This window comes from Oculina patagonica, chromosome 7, assembly GCF_052425735.1.
Source record: "Oculina patagonica isolate OP01 chromosome 7, crgOcupat, whole genome shotgun sequence".
NCBI lineage: Eukaryota > Metazoa > Cnidaria > Anthozoa > Scleractinia > Oculinidae > Oculina > Oculina patagonica.
Window position 1 is genome coordinate 14,090,309 of NC_135764.1, and position 17,790 is coordinate 14,108,098.

Here is a 17,790-nt window from a genome sequence, read left to right on the forward strand (position 1 = left end):
AGGTCATTAATTCCAAAAAATCCAAAATTCCCCGCATTATGGACCTAGTTAGGGACCTAACTCTCTGTACCCTCCAACGTAACTTCTTTTTTCGTGCAGTACATGTCCCTGGGAGAGATAACAATATTGCGGACTCTCTTTCTCGTTTTCAGATGGAGCGTTTCCGTCAGCTAGCCCCTCAGTCCAATGCAGCTCCAGAGCCCATCCCTGCCCACCTGCACAGTCTTTGAATATGGAAGCTAAGTATTACCTGGGAATGGCGCTTTCTCATAACGTCAAAGAAAGCATATAGTTCTGGTGTGCGACAATTTTATGCCTTTTGCTCACAAATGAGAGTTTCTCCCAAGCTCCCCCTCAATGAGGATATCTTAATAAACTTTTCGGTGTGCTGCATGGCCTGTTCAGTACAGCATAGTACTATAAAGAATCATTTATCTGCAGTTAATAATACGATACATACAAAAAATTCTGCATGCTCATTGGCTGAGAGCACGTCAATTAATCCCAAACAGTGCAGAAAGTTGAAATTAAATTGATTGACAGGAAAGTCGGAAAGCGCGCCAAAACAAAATGGCGGCCGTTGTCGGAGTGTTTGAGAGAGCAAAAATCGAGCAAAAACATAACGATTCATGAAACGTTTAACTGATTTAATTAACGAAAGTTATTAGTATATAAACCAAAGTACTAGGAATTGGACGTTTGTACAGCACAAGAAAGGCTTTACGAAACTACTGAAAGCTACCAATCGTGGATTTTCTTACGCGACGGCTCGTAAAGAAGAAAGATTACAAGCGTGAATCGAAGCTGGACATTTCAGCCCATACTAATGCAACTGAATGAGGATAAAAGCACCTGATAATGCATAACAGAGAGATTAAAATCCCCTAGCGGTATCTGGATTTTACGAAGCCCGGCAACTCCGTTATGTTTAAGAACGATTCGGAAAGGTAAGCCACTGAACACGTTTTGTTTGTCATCCACTTCAAGTGAAATTTTTGTATGTGTAATATTAACAAGAAATCACATGATTTTTCTCGTACAATTTGGGATAAATCAGCACTCGTAAATTATATCAAAGACTACAAATTGCACTCGCCCTACGGGCTCTTGCAATTTTGTTAGCCTTTGAAAAATTTACTCGTGCTGATTTATCCCAAATTGCACTCGAAATCATGTGATTACCTATACAAAACACCATCACTCTAGCAATGGTCATGAATTAAACCTTTCCAATTTTTTTCGCCTTCAGCTTGTTCTTCGGGGAATCAAACGTTCCCAGGGTGTGCATTCTAGAGTTCGCAGACCAATCACATTGGGTTACTTAAAATTTATTTTGTCAACCTCTCAATGTCAAATATACTGGGAACAGGGACTCCCTCATGATCTGGGCAGCTAGCGCTATGACTCTAGCCTTCTTCGGTTTTCTTCGTATTGGTGAACTGACATGTAACTCTAAGTTTGATCCAAAATGCCATCTAACTTTTTCAGATGTGACCTTTATGCCCTCCTCTTCTCCCAAGTACATGCTGGTTCGTTTAAAGGTTTCAAAGACAGACCCCTTTAGAACAGGGCAGTCTATAGTAATTGGGAGAACTAATTCAAATCTATGCCCTATTTCTGCTATGTTAGCATACCTGAATTCTAGGACCCCATTTGCTAATACTGGGCCCCTTTTCTCCTATGAATCTGGCTTCTTTCTTACTCGGGAAAACCTTACAAAAGAAACAAGGCTCCTTCTTTCCAAGGGGGTGGGGCTGGATTTCAAAGAATACGCTGGGCATAGTTTTAGAATAGGTGCAGCCACCACAGCTGCTTCAGCCAATTTGTCTCCAGGGCTTATTAAGGTTCTGGGTAGATGGTCCTCAGACTGTTTCGAGAGATATATCAAAACCCCGCCCTCAGTTCTGGTACAAGTTTCCCAAACACTAGTGGACTCTTTGTAATTTCTTTTGGACTTTATTACTTTTGTTTATTCTACTGTTGTGGCTCGTCAATGGGGGAATGCTTTGCATTTTGTGGGGATATAGTCACACTTTCGCCCCCATAGACTTGATATTTTTGGAGGCCAAACTCCCTTTATTATGTACTCTCTGGATTTAGGTTAGTGGAGGCCCAACTCCCTCCAATCAGAGATGAGGCCCAACCAACTCAGTCTTCTCTACCCAGGAATGCTCACTGTCGGCCCTGAGAGGTGGCCCTACTCCCTCCTCTCCATCCGGCGTGTGCCTCTCCCTGGGCTGCTTGACACTCCAGGAGTACAAGGGGCTGACATATTTTTGGTGGAGCACTTTGTCACCCACTTCCCCATTTTCAGCCACACTTAGTAGTTGTTGTTGTTTTGTTATATAGCTATGCAATAATCACCCCCTTTGGGCCCTAATATTGATAAGCAGATCTCATTACCTCTAACCCTGGCGAATTGTGATCTGCCGGCCATTAAATAACGTATGTGACCTCCTGGTAACTTCCCCCAGCCTTACCATAAGAGTTATGCGGTGATCAGCTAGGAAAATTTGCTTGTTGATATTCAGGGTTTAGAGGGTTGATATAAGAAAATTACCTCCAAGTGTAACTTCTCCCAACCATATCAAAAGAGAGGTATGGGACCAGTTAGGAGAATTTGTTTGTTGATATTTTTGTCTGATTTTATATTCATTCCAAAACATAAGGAAGTTGATTAAAAGAGTTTTATATGCAACATAACGCTTTAGTTATAGAAGCAATTATGTTTCTCGTTATGGTCTTGTTAGCTCAAATGTTTATTAGGATTTATTGTTTTTGTCTTTTGATTTAGAAGGACTTTGGCGGTTTTCGGTGCTCACGTGTTAAAATGAGTGTCTACTATGGTCAATATGTACTAATGAAACAAATAATTTTAATGTTGTAAAGTATAGAATTTCTAAAATACCTTAGATAATAAGGCCTTAACGTATGGTTCAAAAGCGACAGAATGGAAAAGAAAACAGCTTTTTATTTCAATCTTAAACTGGTTATTTCAAGCTTACACTCTAGTTTATTATTAGAAAAGGCATACCTTTTGGATTACATAAAAGAAAATTATCAACGTCCCAATCGATGAACTGAAAACAGTTTTTTTCTCCGCGAAGCCGCTACAAACAAGACTACACATTATCCTTCACCCCGATCCCCGCTACAGCAAAGTATCCCATATCCCATTTATTTTTGGCCTAAGTATCCCGTATCCCATTAATTCCTGTAAAACTTTGAAGTTCGATATCTTACAATCTCTTTTCTTAATATCCCGTATCCCTAAAACCCCTAATGGGGCCTCAAATATTGCAGTATCCACGCTAAAATCATGTTGCATTCTGACTTATCCGTTCATTTTTCTTTACTTTTTTTTAACAAAAGCGCCTAAAAAACTCATATTCAAGTGTTTAACTAACAGACTAAGGTTAGGCCCTGTCCACATTAACCCGGGTAAATTTGAAAATGGAGAAGCTTGAAAACGCCGTTAAAAATGCTTTCCGTCCTTATTAACCCAGGTAAATTTGAAAACGATACGCTTCATCGCACGCAGAGTTATAACGCATGCACATAGCTATTGTTAAGCTAATAAAACCTTTTGTTTAGGCAAAGATCACATGACTATTTGACGTTAGCGTTTTCAAAAAGTCCCGTTTTCGCCCGTATTCGCCATCCACACTACACCACCTGGACGGCGTTGTCAAATTTACCCACTTTGGAGAGTGTTTTTTGGAAAATTCCGTTTTCGGTGACCGAAAACGCCGTTTCAGTGTGGGAGGTTGGCCTATCCAAAAAAAAAATGCACTTTCAAATTTACCCGGGTCAGCGTGGACAGGGCCTTAAGGGTGTATTTATTTGCAACATACGCGTATATTCGTCGCATTTGCTCGTTGGATTTTTTATTGTTTTCGAGTATAAAAAGCAATTAAAAATTCCAACGGGCAAATTCGACGGCTATACGCGTATGTTGCAAAGAAAGACGCCCTTAGCTGCAATGTCGTAAGCATACTCCCTCTGAAGTCACGTGGTTAATTTGCGTCGAGAGGAACCATTATTAAGGACTGATTTTTTGATAACAATGAGAGTGCACTAAAGCAATAAGAACGCAATGGGTGCTAGCGAACAAACGAGATTATTCTAATCTTTGTGTCAACTCTAGTGCTTGTTTGTTCTGTCCTTACTCTCTCAATCTTTTTTAACATACCTAACAGTATGAGGAATCTAAGAATGAAGCAGCTTTTTCATCATGATGTCCATGACAAACCGCACTGTTGTCATAAAACCTGTCACGAAAATCACCACCTTTGTCACGTTAATACCGCACAGCTTAAGCTTGAAAGCAAAGTAGCTGGCCACCTGGACACGGTTGATGAAGAAATCCAGAGAGGTGATGCTGAAGTGGCCTAGGGGCCTGTCGTCCGTCTGCACCCGCGTACAGTTGACCCATTCACGGAACTTATTACAGTGTACGTTTACCATGGCAGCCCAGTACAGCGGAAAAATGAAGAAGAAGAAGACTAAGGAGGAGAAGAGCATTTCACAGCCGGTGATCAGTCCGTCAGGAAGCGTCAGCTTGGGCGCTGGAAGCGGCTCCCTCAAGGAGCAGTTGTAGAACACTAACCTCACCACGTTTTTTTCTCCTGCTTCTGATGCCAGGTTCTGCCAGAGATGGAAATCGACAAGCCATATGACGAAAAAGCTAATGACATTGACCAACAACCACCATTTTATTGCCTCGACTTCATGGTGCATGAAATTGCAGAGTTCCTGGTACTCGTTGAGGGCCTCTCGCAGACCCTCCGACCAGTTTCGGAACTTACACTTGAAATCATTGATCCGGATATTGATAGCGGCGCAAACTGCACTGAACATCAGATTCATTGCTACGCTCGCTGAGGCACAGTAAATGTAACCCAGGAAATAAATAACGAAAATCTGAAGCCATGGGAATGGATGAATAGGTTGCGTGGCGTACAAGTAGACAAGTAGAACGAGATACGTTAAGGTTAAAATGCCAAATACTGATATCACGATCACACAGGTTCGACAAAAGTTTGCTCGTTCGATCGCCAAGTAAACGTTCCTTCGAAGTCGTCCACGATGTCTGAATACGTACAGAGCTCCGAAATGATGTGAAAGAGCAAGTCCCGAGAAAAGCAAAACTGTCGGTAAACCGCTCGGTGAGGACATGATGGGGTTTTTCGCCACGCAAATCGAAAGAAACGTTGCCGGCATCCAGGCTATCACAGCAATCAGCCGGATGAACAAGCATCCTAATCTTCTTGATCTCTCTCCCATAACGAGGCCCAGTACCTGCAGCGCCTTGAAGACTTGAGTTGTTCTTTTCTCCAAGTGGTCAACGTTCGACAGTTCTCTTCCGGTTTCGCTGGTCGACGTTTCGCTGTTAATGTTGTCATGGTTCAAAACACGAAGTTCAACTGAGCCATAATGGTTCCACGTAGCATCCAGGAGTGGCAGTGAAGCAGGAAATCTTTCGGGAACCGTCGACATTTCGAAAACTACCCGGTGTTTCTTTTTTCGTCTGATGTATCAGTAGTATTTGTCTGAATGTCGAGGGATTCGTGAAAAGACCTGAAAACGAAAGAGGAAAATACTGATATTCTTGTTCCCAGAGCCCTCAGTCCATCCAAATAGCAATCACTCTGGGGGCTGGAGCGAATATCAAAACAGGAAATGGCCGATGGGGTGAAGAGTGGTGGTGGTGGGGTGGGGGGAGGTAGGTAGAATGTAGGCATGAATAGATTGTGCCGGTAAATTCAGGAAAAGTTGCTTCACAATGTACTCAAAAGTTGCTCTAAAGTTGCTTAAATATCAAAAAGTTGCCACCAAAATTTAGAAAAGTTGCTTGCTCTCTAGAGTGAATTTTGCATTTTCTAGAAATTGAAGCGCTTGCAAGTTTACTAATAGTTGCCCCAGCGTCTATTACTCGCACTTTAAATACCAAGGTGGCCGGCGGCAGGCTCTATGTTGCAGCGAGTAACCGCTGGATTTAAGCGCCAGTTAGATAGAAAGCTGCTGTCCAGATTTCGCGGGCGTAAAGCAAGTGTTATTTTATTGTCATTTTATTGTATATCCTTAGTTTTAATAACATCATTCGAAATGAAACGACCTTTTATGGTTTAGATCGGTTTTATATCAATTTGTTGCTCAAAAGTTGCCAAGGAAGGAAAATATAACCAATCAGCATCTAGAGTAGTACGACTAAACCAATCAGCGCGAGAATTAAAATGGTTTCCAACGAGGTTGAGAAAGCGAGCGGCAAGTTTGCTCTCGACGGCAGTTTATGCTTTGAAAACATGGCTACACGTTTTGTTTCTTTACAAAACTTTGCCTTTTAAGAACTTAATGGAAATGCAAGCCAACAGAAAAACGCTAAGAAAAACCTAAAGAATACAGCAGTGATAAAAATCACTCCTTAAAGGCGACGTGAAGACAGGCGAAGGCGAAGTGTCGATAAGTGAAAGCGAATTGAAGACAAGACTTTCATCGGAACTTACAACACATCCGCGGACTTTCTAAGAGTATTCAGGCACTCTTGGGATCGTCCTGGTAAAGTAAATTGTATTTTTTAATTGGATTTACGTCGTAATTATAGTTTAATTAACCGACTCCTTGTGTTGTCACAATTTGTTCAAAATTCGCCAGTTGATTCGCCAGTAGTTTATTCGCTTGTGGCGAAGTTTCCTCGATGCGATACGAAGTTTATAAATGCAACGCAGTGTATTTATTTAAATAAAGTTCTTGTCTAGGAGAGTTTGTCGCCAGTAATTTTTCTTTTAAATTATTAAAATACATAATAGCGAATTCGCTTGTAAAGCTATGTGCATTTGCAGCTTTGTTTTCTCGCGCCGTTAACTGTTGTATGATAAAGGTTATGAACTGGAAAAATCGGCGTAAAGTGCTCAATGGTTGAATTCTCGTTATATATATAATAAACAAATTACAGCATAGAAAGTGCTTTGTACGGATTTTTATTCACTCGTTGCAAAACTTTGGAAAACTCACTCGTTCGCTACGCTCACTCGTTCGTTTCCCAAAATTTTGCAACTCGTGAATATAAATCCGTACGGCGCATTTTCTATGAAGTAATCTATATATATAAAGTTATATAAGTGGAGATATAAAACTAAACAAAACTACTCATAACTTTTATTTAATATTCTTAACTTGAAAACAGGACGTGATGTCTGGGTTATCTTGTCAGTAAAACAGGGTGGCAAAAATATTGTGTCCTATCTTAAAAAACAAAATGAACAGATTTTGTCAGAGGTTGTTGCGCATCCTAACTGCGCAGAAATTGTATAGGTAATCGCATGATTTCGATTGCAATTTGGGATAAATCAGCACGAGTAAATTTTTCAAGGCTAACAAAATTGCACAAGCCCGTAGGGCGAGTGCAATTTGAAAAAATTTACGAGTGCTGATTTATCCCAAATTCTACGAGAAAAATCATGTGATAACTTGTTAGAGGGTCTCAATGGGGTGGCGACTTAAACGGTTAACAGTTAAAATTTTGGCTTTTTTACGGCTAACGGTTAATTTATTTCCATAACGGTTAACAAATGTTTAAAGTTAATTTTCATTGTTTTAAAAAGTTAAAAATTAATTTCCATTGTTGAAAAACATATTTTAGGTCTCAGGGCCGTTCTGGGACGATGAAGTGAACTAGTTTGGTTTATTTATAATTACTGACCGATTTTTTACGGTTAACATATTTTACGGCTAACGGTTAAAATTTACCAATTTTTACGCCTAACGGTTAAATTTTTGGCCGTTTTACGGCTAACGGCTAACCCCATTGAGACCCCCTTTGAGATTTCCGAAGGTGTCTCTTCCAAATGGTAATTATGGTAATTATATTCCACGCTTTACTGGTGTGAACAATGCGTTTTAAAAAAAGACACGATTGTTTATCTGTGAATATTGTTGTGATTACTCTATCTGAGTTGCAGATATATTCAAATTTGTAATAGTAATTGGACTGAGTGGAGTACAATTCAGGGAGTAATCGGGCGAGTCATTTCGAAATCGGCCGAGCGCGCAGCGATTACTCTCTGAATTGTACGACACGAGGTCCAATTACTAATTAATCGTGTCAATAACAAAATGCGAGGTTAGGAAGTCTTTAGGAACCTTTTCTGTGAGAAAAAGTCAAAGGTAAATTCAGTTGGTTGCACAAAAAGTTAGAAAACACCAAGAAAAAACCCATTTAAATGCGCATGCGCGGATGGCGTAGGTGTCCAATTACAGGTATCCAATTTGAAGTTGCTCAAATTGGATACCTGTAATTGGACACCCACGTTATCGCGCGCAGAACCAATCAAAAACGAGAATTTTGTTATAGATACGATTAGTAATAGTAATTGGACAGAGTGGAGTACAATTCAGGGAGTAATTATATAGCCGTCAGTAAATCCTATATTGTCAGCACAGCTATTTTTCCTTAATTTCTGGGAACTGTCCAATTTGGGATTAAATTTGGATAGTTTCAATTAGGATTTTTTGGTAAAATTCACAATCTGTCCAATTTAATCTTATCGTCTCGGCCAATCAAATCGAAGAAAACACAACATGTGATGGATATTAGCCAATTAGCACAAAGCATAGCGTCAGCGCTGTAAACTGGTCGCATTGTGAGTCGACAATGGCGGAATTTTATGGAGCAAGTTTGCTACGTTTTTCTATTCCTTTTGAGCTTTTCAGCAATAGAAACAACAAAGAGAAATTTTCTACGTTGTCAGAAGAGGAGCTTGCTACACTAAGAAGCAAAAACCAAGAGCAAAACACCTCCAATAGTACAAAACTTGGGTAAACGTAAATGCAGCGAAGCGAAGCAAGAAATCTGTCAGATATTCATCGCCATGAGGCATGAGCTAGATGCAATTCTTTGTTGTTTTTTGCTGAAATTCGAAAAGAAAAGACGGCGATGAAGTACGAACGAGATAGTGGAAAGGAGTATGTCAGATTCAAGAAGTTGTAAAGCTCTTCGGACACTTTGTTTACGACTTTCATTGATTGATGCAGTGTTTTCACTCACTTTGTAGCAAGCTTCGCAAACTCAGGTGAATAAAATTGCACTGTTTTGTTTAAGTTTTATTTGTGAAGACAATGCTCTGAGTGAGTTGCATGTGCTGTGTTATGCCTACTATTGTTGAATGCTTTTCCCGTTCTGGACATAAGTTTATTGTTTATGCTGGATTGACTGACTACAAGCTATATAATTAATATGTAACCGGACTACATGCTTGTCCAATTTTGGAAATAATTAGATTCAAAAAATTCCTCTGACAGCCAAATTGGACTCGGCCTACGGCCTCGTCCAATTTTGGCTGCCCTCGTTTTTTTTTTCATCAAATTATTTCCAAATTGGACAGCATGTAGTCCAATTACGTATACTAATCGGACGAGTAATTTCGAAATCGGCCGAGCGCGCAGCGCGAGGACGATTTGAAGTTACGAGCACGATTACTCTCTGAATTGTACGACACGAGGTCCAATTACTAATTAATCGTGTCAATAACAAAATTCGAGGTTTGGAAGTCTTTAGGAACCTTTTCTGTAAGAAAAAGTCAAAGGTAAATTCAATTCGTTGCACAAAAAGTTAGAAAACAGAAAGAAAAAACCCATTCAAATGCGCGTGATTGACACGCGGATGGCGTAGGTGTCCAATTACAGGTATCCAATTTGAAGTTGCTCAAATTGGATACCTGTAATTGGACACCCACGTGATCGCGCGCCGATTACGCGACAAATAGGCGCGCGCAGAACCAATCAAAATCGAGAATTTTGTTAGTATGAATATTAGGCCATAGACTTCCTTCAATCTATATAAACGTAAAAAAATCTCTTAAGAGTTCTAACATCTTTGTTTTAGAAATAAAACAAAAAATCAAAGAAACATGGGTATTTTTCAGAGCCCTACATCAGCTTTTTATAAAATAATTAAGATAGTACGCGCGCTCTCATTGGTCGATAGGTGAGTTGAGATGAGAGTATGTAAACACGGTTGTGAAGTCACGCTTTCTGTGTTTCCCGGCACAATTTAAAAACATTATAAAACTGCCAAAAAGACTTGCAAAGTAATTTCAAGTACGATATTAAAGAATTGGAAAACAATACCAAATTTTGATATGTGTTCCGGCTTTCTCTTCCCATATGAGCCCGAGAAAAAAAGCAAAAGAAAGAAGAACCACAGCGCTTTGCCTGGAGGGAGCTCAAGCGAACGACAAAATATGCAACAAAATACGCAGTAAACATTTTTTAAGTAAATTTTTGCGTTTAAGTACTACAATAAAATTCCCTACAAGTCATTCTTTATTATAAAAAAATATAGGTCAACGCAAACGAAACTATAAGCTACAAACTTAAACTTTGCACGGCCGATCGGTTGCTGTGTTTTTACCGGCAAATCTGCTTAAAATGCGATTAAAATGACGCTTAAAATATATTTTCTCTGAGACTTTCCCAGCGTAAAAATTCTACTGTTACATTGGCAATAATAGTCGTGAACTTTTTTCATTCAAAATGGGCTTGGGGAAGACGAAAGAATGTAAATATTTGTCAGAAAACCAAAGCAGAATTTGTTGTCAATTTGAAGTTTATTCAACGCTTGAAGCACATTACAAAGACGGAGGAAACGACAGTAGAAGAAACTGGACCCGTTTAGATCACTATCTGAAAAAATTAAGGTACAATAAATGCATACCATTGCTACCGACCTCGCTAGATCCGCTGCTTGTGCTATGATTCCTAATTATCCAGCAAAACTTCACAAGACACGATGAGACTTTTCAACCGTGTTATCGGGCTGCCAAATCATTCAGGCAAGTTCACTTCACTTTCCTGAGAGCGATCAAGCACAGTGACATTCATTTCCAGCTAAAATAAACTCCTCACCTTGAAGTTCTTTCTTTACAGAGCCGTATTTTTTAGCATTTCTTTTAGTTTTTGCCAAACTTTCCGTATTTTTCTGTAAGATTTACGTGGAATCGCTTTCGTCGACACGGCGCTACTTGCCACAAATTTTACTTGAACTCTTATAACACGAATTTTGATTGGTTCACGTGTTGTCAAATGCGCGTTTTGAGAAAATCTATTTCAATCAAGAAGTAAATAAACCAAATCCCCTTCATTTTTCGAATTGTTTTTGAAAAAAATATTTTATAAAAGCAATAGAGGACTTTTTTCCGTGTTTACATAGCCTCATCTAAACACTCGGGTGGTTGGGAGAATTCTCGAAAGTTATGCAAACCCGAGACTGCGTCTCGGGTTTGCATAACTGTCTCGAATTCTCCCAACCCCCCTCGTGTTTAGATGAGGCTATGTAAACACGGAAAAAGTCCTCTATTGCTTAATGAGTAAACATTTTGTTCACAAACAATTCCATACGCGAACACATCAAATCACACGCGCGCTCGTATTTTTATGCAAATACTCGCTCGTTAATTAAGTTGTCGATGTCAGTCGTTGCACTTCGTGCATAAGGTGTCCCCCGCGACCTTAATCCACTAGTTTTTTTACGGTTTTTTTTACGGGTTTTTTACTGTATAATTAATCCGAATGCTCTAATTAGAAATGGAAGTTTTTGTACGACCAGTGATTCAAGCGTTTGATATTAGACAATGAAACTTATCGCCCCAAAGGCAACACGCTTTTATTTCGCGAGAACAATTATATAAAGCGAGTTACACGTTTTCATATTTTAGTAATTAGTTGTGTTCGTAATAACAAAAACACATAAAGAATAAGCTCTGCTCAGTTAGAAGGGACACGAGGTATAATGGAAAGAATAACTACGAAAGCTTCTTAAACAAACAGTTAAACACAGCTAACCGTTTACAACTGATTTAACAGTGTAAGATGACACGTCTCGCCTCTCGATGAACGCGCAAAGTATCAGAGACACTTTCGCATCGAGCTCATCTTGTTAGCCTCAATTTTAAAACATCATCTTGCACAAAGCGGTCCATTGTCTTCCAACACGCCGCTAATCACCTAAGTAAGCTTTAATAACAAGCCAAATAATTGTTATTAACTCGTAAATCATCATAAAGTACAATATGTACTTCGTTATCCCGAGCCGACAGCGGAATTTCTAAATTACCCGTTTCAATCACGACCATCACTTTAGAGCCAGTGTGATCAATCATAAGACTTTATACGGCGACTTGATGGTATGAATAGCACAGCACGACTTTTTTAAACCCTCGGGGCAAAATGCCGGTTGAATAAAGGGTTGAGACGTTAAAATAAGCCATTGTTTTCAACAGGTGGTAAAGTCTAAACCATGTATAGCTTTTCGCGAAGTGTTATTGTTTACGGCTATTTATTTCGTTAAAGTTTTGTTTAATGAACTTTTAATAAGCAAGCCATCAACTACGTTTATCCTATTCTAGCTAATGTTAGCTATTAATTTTCCATTATCGTACCCTATGATTGATTTTACACTCAATATGAAGACAATTTGTTAAATCTTATAAGGTAACAATCTAGACGAGATATAGCGACATCTTTGTTTTAGAAACCAGGATAATATTCACAAGTTTAGCCGTGCGGAACCCATGTGCCGGGGTGATCGGCAGTGTGTCAAACAATTTTACAAATAAAAGTCGTGTTTAGCGTGAAAGCGTTGGCTGTCCGTATTATTCGCGTTGTTTACACACTATTCACAATGCTGACAAAGTGCTAACAAGATAACTCTTAGGTAGACAATACATCTGTTGGCTGACAACACGCTAATTTCACGTGGTCACAGAGACTTGGCATTTGAGATTTGTTCTGCTTAGCCGCGGCCTTTTCTAAAACCTGTTGTAATAGTGTTTTGCGCGGATGGTTGCCATTTTCCGAATTTTTGCTTGAAAACCCAAATCTCTTTGGTCGAGCGAAAACATTCTAAATGGAAATATCGCCCCATTAACCAACCTCTCAAGTACTTAATCCACTTAACTCTTAACAATACTTTACACTGATTCATAAAACTCTTGCATAATTTACTGTTGAATTTCAGTTGTAAATAGAAGCGCGATTAAAAGGATTCACGAAATCGGCGGCACTTAAAGTCAATCATTTACTAATTGGTAGCCTTACGTATCGCACAGAAAGCGAATTCAAACGGAAAACGAACTATTCATATTCTGCTTTCGTGTAAAAAGAACATAGTAAAGAAAAACACCCACCCCCTCCCCCTGCCTCGCGTCTAATTCCCATCTGGCCGCTTACAAAAAAACTATTGTTGACCTATGGTTACAAGCAGCCCCCGCGTATATCCATTTCCCCCCCCCCCCTCCTATTATTTTCTCACTAATGTCGCAACACAGAACATCGCACAACTTCAAATAAAAGAGGAAAAAAATAACGCAAGTCAAGAGTACAGAAAAACAGTTAGGCTTCACTGTACGTTTCGAAATTACACTGTACACTTCAAGACTACACTGTACATTCAAACATATTTTATATCGCTGATAAGCCTCTTACTCCCTCCCCCACCACCCCGATATAGGCTAACCCCCCACCCCCTTTATAGGCCCACCCATTACGAAGTTGTATAAGCATATAACTAGAATTTTACGGTATACTATAAGTTATATCATAACTGAAAACAAAACGATATTGTAAGCTCAAAACACCAAACACCATAACCTCAGCTCAGCTCAAAAATAACTTGTGATATTAAAACCGCAATATCCGAAATCTTTGTTTTAAACCATACAATGTAATTTCCTGTTGATCAGAGAGTGTTGACAGTTTAAACGACATGGCGGAAAGGTAACTTGACTTTAGAAGTCCTTTCCATTCGAAAAGATCAATTACTAATTAAAACAACACTTCTTTAATCCTCTTGAGTTTTCAACGGTTCACAAGGTTTAATATATTGCTATGTTGATATAAGTTGTTCATATGCCTCTCTTTGGAAAACTTTCGGTTAAAACTTCGAAGCAAAAACTATTTACACCATTCCGTCAAACCAACGTCCTCAAAAGTTTACAAATTCTATTAAAAGTCAAGTATGTATTAATCTAAGAAGAGGCGACGATTTAAGTCTTAAGCAATTACATATCTATCGATTAAAACATCATTACTTTCATTGTGCAAGGGACACGTTTAGTAGATACGTTTTAAAACCGATTAAAGTACTCTCCATATGATTTAAACTGAACATCAAACGCAGGTTTGTGGCATGGCTTGTTTAAAATACATACACGGTGTTCTGTCTCGTTCAAGCTTGAAACACCTTTTTGCTCTTGGTCGTTCCCGTTCAGTGGTTTCTTCAACTAGGTCGTCTTTCTCGGGTTTAGACTCGCTCTCAGCAGAGCTTGTTTCAGTGTCTGAGTCTTCGCTTCTCTGAAGGACTTCCCACAGATCTCCAATGTAGCGAATGGCGAAGCGCAATGTCTGTATTTTCGAGAGTTTTTTCTCTTTTGGGGCGAACGATGAAGGGAGGTGATATCGGAGTTGTAGCATGGCAGCGCTGATACTTCTCATGCGGGAACGTTCGCGAGCATTCGCTGTCTGCCTTTGCTTGCTTAAACCGGTCAGTCGTGGCTTTCTACGACGCCTTCTCTTTCTAATCAAAGCTTCACTGCTTTCAGTTTGTTTCAGATCACGAGGTTTTTCCACAACCATACTCGTTTAGTATTCAGTGCTTGTAGTAGAGCCTTGAAGGGCAACGAATTTAAGCGGAGCAGTCTTGAAATCTGTCTGTTCGTCTATCAATCAAGAAACACACTTTCAGTCCGGTTTAATCCAAGGTTCTTGTTAGCATATCGGGCGTTGTGTTAGGACGGTTAAAATGACCCTTTCCACGAGGACCAAGGAATGTATACCAAACAGGAAAAACCAATCCTTCAATCCTACACGGCAAAGGCGTACATTCACGTATAGAATTGCAGCCTCAAACGAGCGGTTTTCAACTGTGAAATCAAATTATCGGTAACCAGATAAGCCACGTAGAAATGAAACATCCAAACTTCCTTTACAAAACTGGGTATAGAAAAACAAAGAGAAGTCAATGTTATGTGTCGTATTTATTTTCAACATGGGTGTTGAATTAAACAATTGGACAAAATCGCTGCAGGAGAGAAGCATTTCAAGCTCTTAAAAAAACATCAACATAGACAACCGGAAAAAGCTCTCTTCAATTCTTTGTTTAACGGTTCGCAAGCGTATACAACATTTCAAAGCTTTTGTCCGCTGGTAGACTTTATCACAAAGACAGCGGTAGCGCTAATGATGTAAGACATAAATTTCGTAAACAAACCTGGGAGCTTATTCATTGACCTGGAAAACATTTTTTACATTGTGCATATAATTTCATATTATCTAACGTAAAAAAGTGTGCCGATTTAAAAATCCTTGCAAAAATGCACATCAAGCTTTTTTCTGAGTTAAGGAAAGTGCATCAAAAACCTCAAGAATTCCTTGGAAAATTGAACGACTGCCTTTTTCGAACAACAGAAAATTTGCATTCTAGTATCTTCTGACGGTAGCCTCAGGGTTCAATGGTCAATTAGACTACTAAACTAAAAAAACAAAACTGAGAGTTTTCAAAAGTGCAGACAATACGCGCTCTGGGAGAACCGGAACCCGTTTGACTTTTATCAAGATGTCTTATCAAGATAAAAATTCTCTCTCTTTATCAAAAGGGTACCCACGTGGTAGCATTGACGGGCATTGAGAGTGCTGCCGAAAATAAGCATTTTTCCTCCAATTAAATTCAAGAATCGACAAGTGTATAATCACATTAGTATCGTATGCCGCAAAATGGAAAGTGATATAGTGTAATTAAGCTGTTCCGACGCACTTAAGCGGGTCATAGCGTTTATGGTAGGCCTCTATAAATAGTACTCGATGAAATACCGCCATGCCTTTACCATTACTATTTTGCAGAATTCTATGAATGTGTTATTATATAAGTCAAATTAAAGACTTCTCTATTCATGCTATCTGTCTGTTTAAAGCTGATTTCCAGTCCGTACTGCGCAGACTCGGGGTTTGTTTACGTTTTTGTTTTGAATCCGTTGAAACGTTACACTTCGGTGACAGCATGCGTGACGTTTTTTAGTCCTCCATTACAGTTCGTTTCGTTCAAGAATTTCCGATGAGCTGAAACGTCGGTTTGAAATAGCGTCAAGGTTCTTCTACTCGTTATTATTTGTTCTGCAAGGATATCTGGCGTAATAATGAAGAAAAAGGTAAGTTTGTCGCGGAATTTTTAGTTTTGCTTGTAAACATTCCCTTCGTGTGAGGCTCACATAAACATTGCAGCCGAGATTGCGCAGTACGGACTGGAATTCATCTTTAACAATGGATTGATTTTGTATCCATTTGACTTGAATTAACATTTGTACTTGTTTTATGTCCAATCGATCAAAAAATCACAAATCATTTAATTTTTCACCCAAACACGGCCCGTCATTACAGTACCCGGTTCGTGTTTCGTTATTTCCGCAAATTTACAGAAGCCTTTTTCGTTGCGTGATATTCCTTTGCGGATATGCTTCACCATTATTGCCATTTTGACTGTTTTGATAATTATGACAAAATAACAAAACTACTCTTCCAACGCCTGAAATCGATTGTTTGCCTTTAAAACAAGTGGTCTATATTTTTTCAGACACCGAGGGCGTTGAAAACTGCATATTGTAGTTAGAAAACTATATAATGTTTTCTGTAAGGGCAAGAGGCGGCAAACTTGCCCTTGCGACCGTTAACGTTTGAGCTCGAATTGTCTGGCTAGATATTTTGGTTGAAACGTCCTTGCCAGTCAACATAATCTTCAAATTCGACTCTAGTAAAGTTCAATTTGTGTCTTAGATAGTTTTAGCTAAAGCAACGACAGCTGACGCACAGAACAGTGGAGCTGCAAGCGAGAACATGTGTTACTGCTACCTGCTGCCTGAAGCAACACAAGTTTCAATTGAATTCTTTGTAATCTAAAAATTCCTTCCCAGTGCATAAACACAATTCCACAGTTGTCACCTACTACGGTTTTATAAACACGCTAAGTCATTGACTAAAAACTTGCTGGATAATTCAAGAGACATAGCAATGCTCTCTTTGTGTTTAGTGCTGTTGTTTGGACATGGTAAAACCGAGATCAGCTTGCACATTAACATTCAAATTTTCAGCATATAAAAACTCCCAGACTTACCTTAACCTACGTAATCAAATTATAATTGGTGCGCAAGAGTGTAATTAAAGGGGCTATGTCACGCAATTTAAGGCAATTTCGGCACTGACCAACTGGTCATAGAACTAACTGAAATATCACAAGGACGGCTTAAAACTGTAGAAGAACTCAAAAGAAACACAGAAAGGCCAAAAGGGGGGCATCGATGGGCAAAATTCGAGCTCGCGAGAAGATTAAAACGGATTACGTTCGGGTAAACTGAGGCGGATACTGAGAATTAGATGGCAGCAAAGAATTACAAACAAGAGAGTGGTTGAAATGGCAGAGGTCAATGACATAAGCTGCGAGGTACGACGAAGAAGGTGGAACTGGTTGGGACACATACTCAGGAGAGAAGGTGCGAACGACTGCTTCACAGCATTGGGATGGACACCAGAAGGTTGAAGAGCGAGAGGGAGGCCAAGGACAACTTGGAGAAGGACAGTAGAGAAGGAAAGAAACAAGGCAGGGTGGGCAAGCTGGGAAGTAGCCAAAGCGGTGGCACGAAACAGGGAGTGTTGGACAGAAAACGTGATGGCCTTATGCGCCTACTGGCGTGAGGAGAATTGATGATGATGAAACTTGAAAAACGTCGGCCCGACTTTATTCAAGTT

General features: G+C 39.5%; 2 protein-coding genes across 2 annotated transcripts; both read right to left on the bottom strand.

Moving 5' to 3' along the window:
- Nucleotides 1–3,005: 3,005 nt before the first annotated feature.
- Nucleotides 3,006–5,343, bottom strand: LOC144660777 (uncharacterized). Its single transcript, XM_078521503.1, has one exon. It carries the CDS (start codon nucleotides 5,284–5,286, stop codon nucleotides 4,210–4,212), a length of 1,077 nt encoding a protein of 358 aa, XP_078377629.1. The 5' UTR covers nucleotides 5,287–5,343; the 3' UTR covers nucleotides 3,006–4,209.
- Nucleotides 5,344–13,846: 8,503 nt separating this feature from the next.
- LOC144660115 (uncharacterized) lies at nucleotides 13,847–15,486 on the bottom strand. Its single transcript, XM_078520670.1, has one exon. It carries the CDS (start codon nucleotides 14,629–14,631, stop codon nucleotides 14,167–14,169), a length of 465 nt encoding a protein of 154 aa, XP_078376796.1. The 5' UTR covers nucleotides 14,632–15,486; the 3' UTR covers nucleotides 13,847–14,166.
- Nucleotides 15,487–17,790: the final 2,304 nt, after the last annotated feature.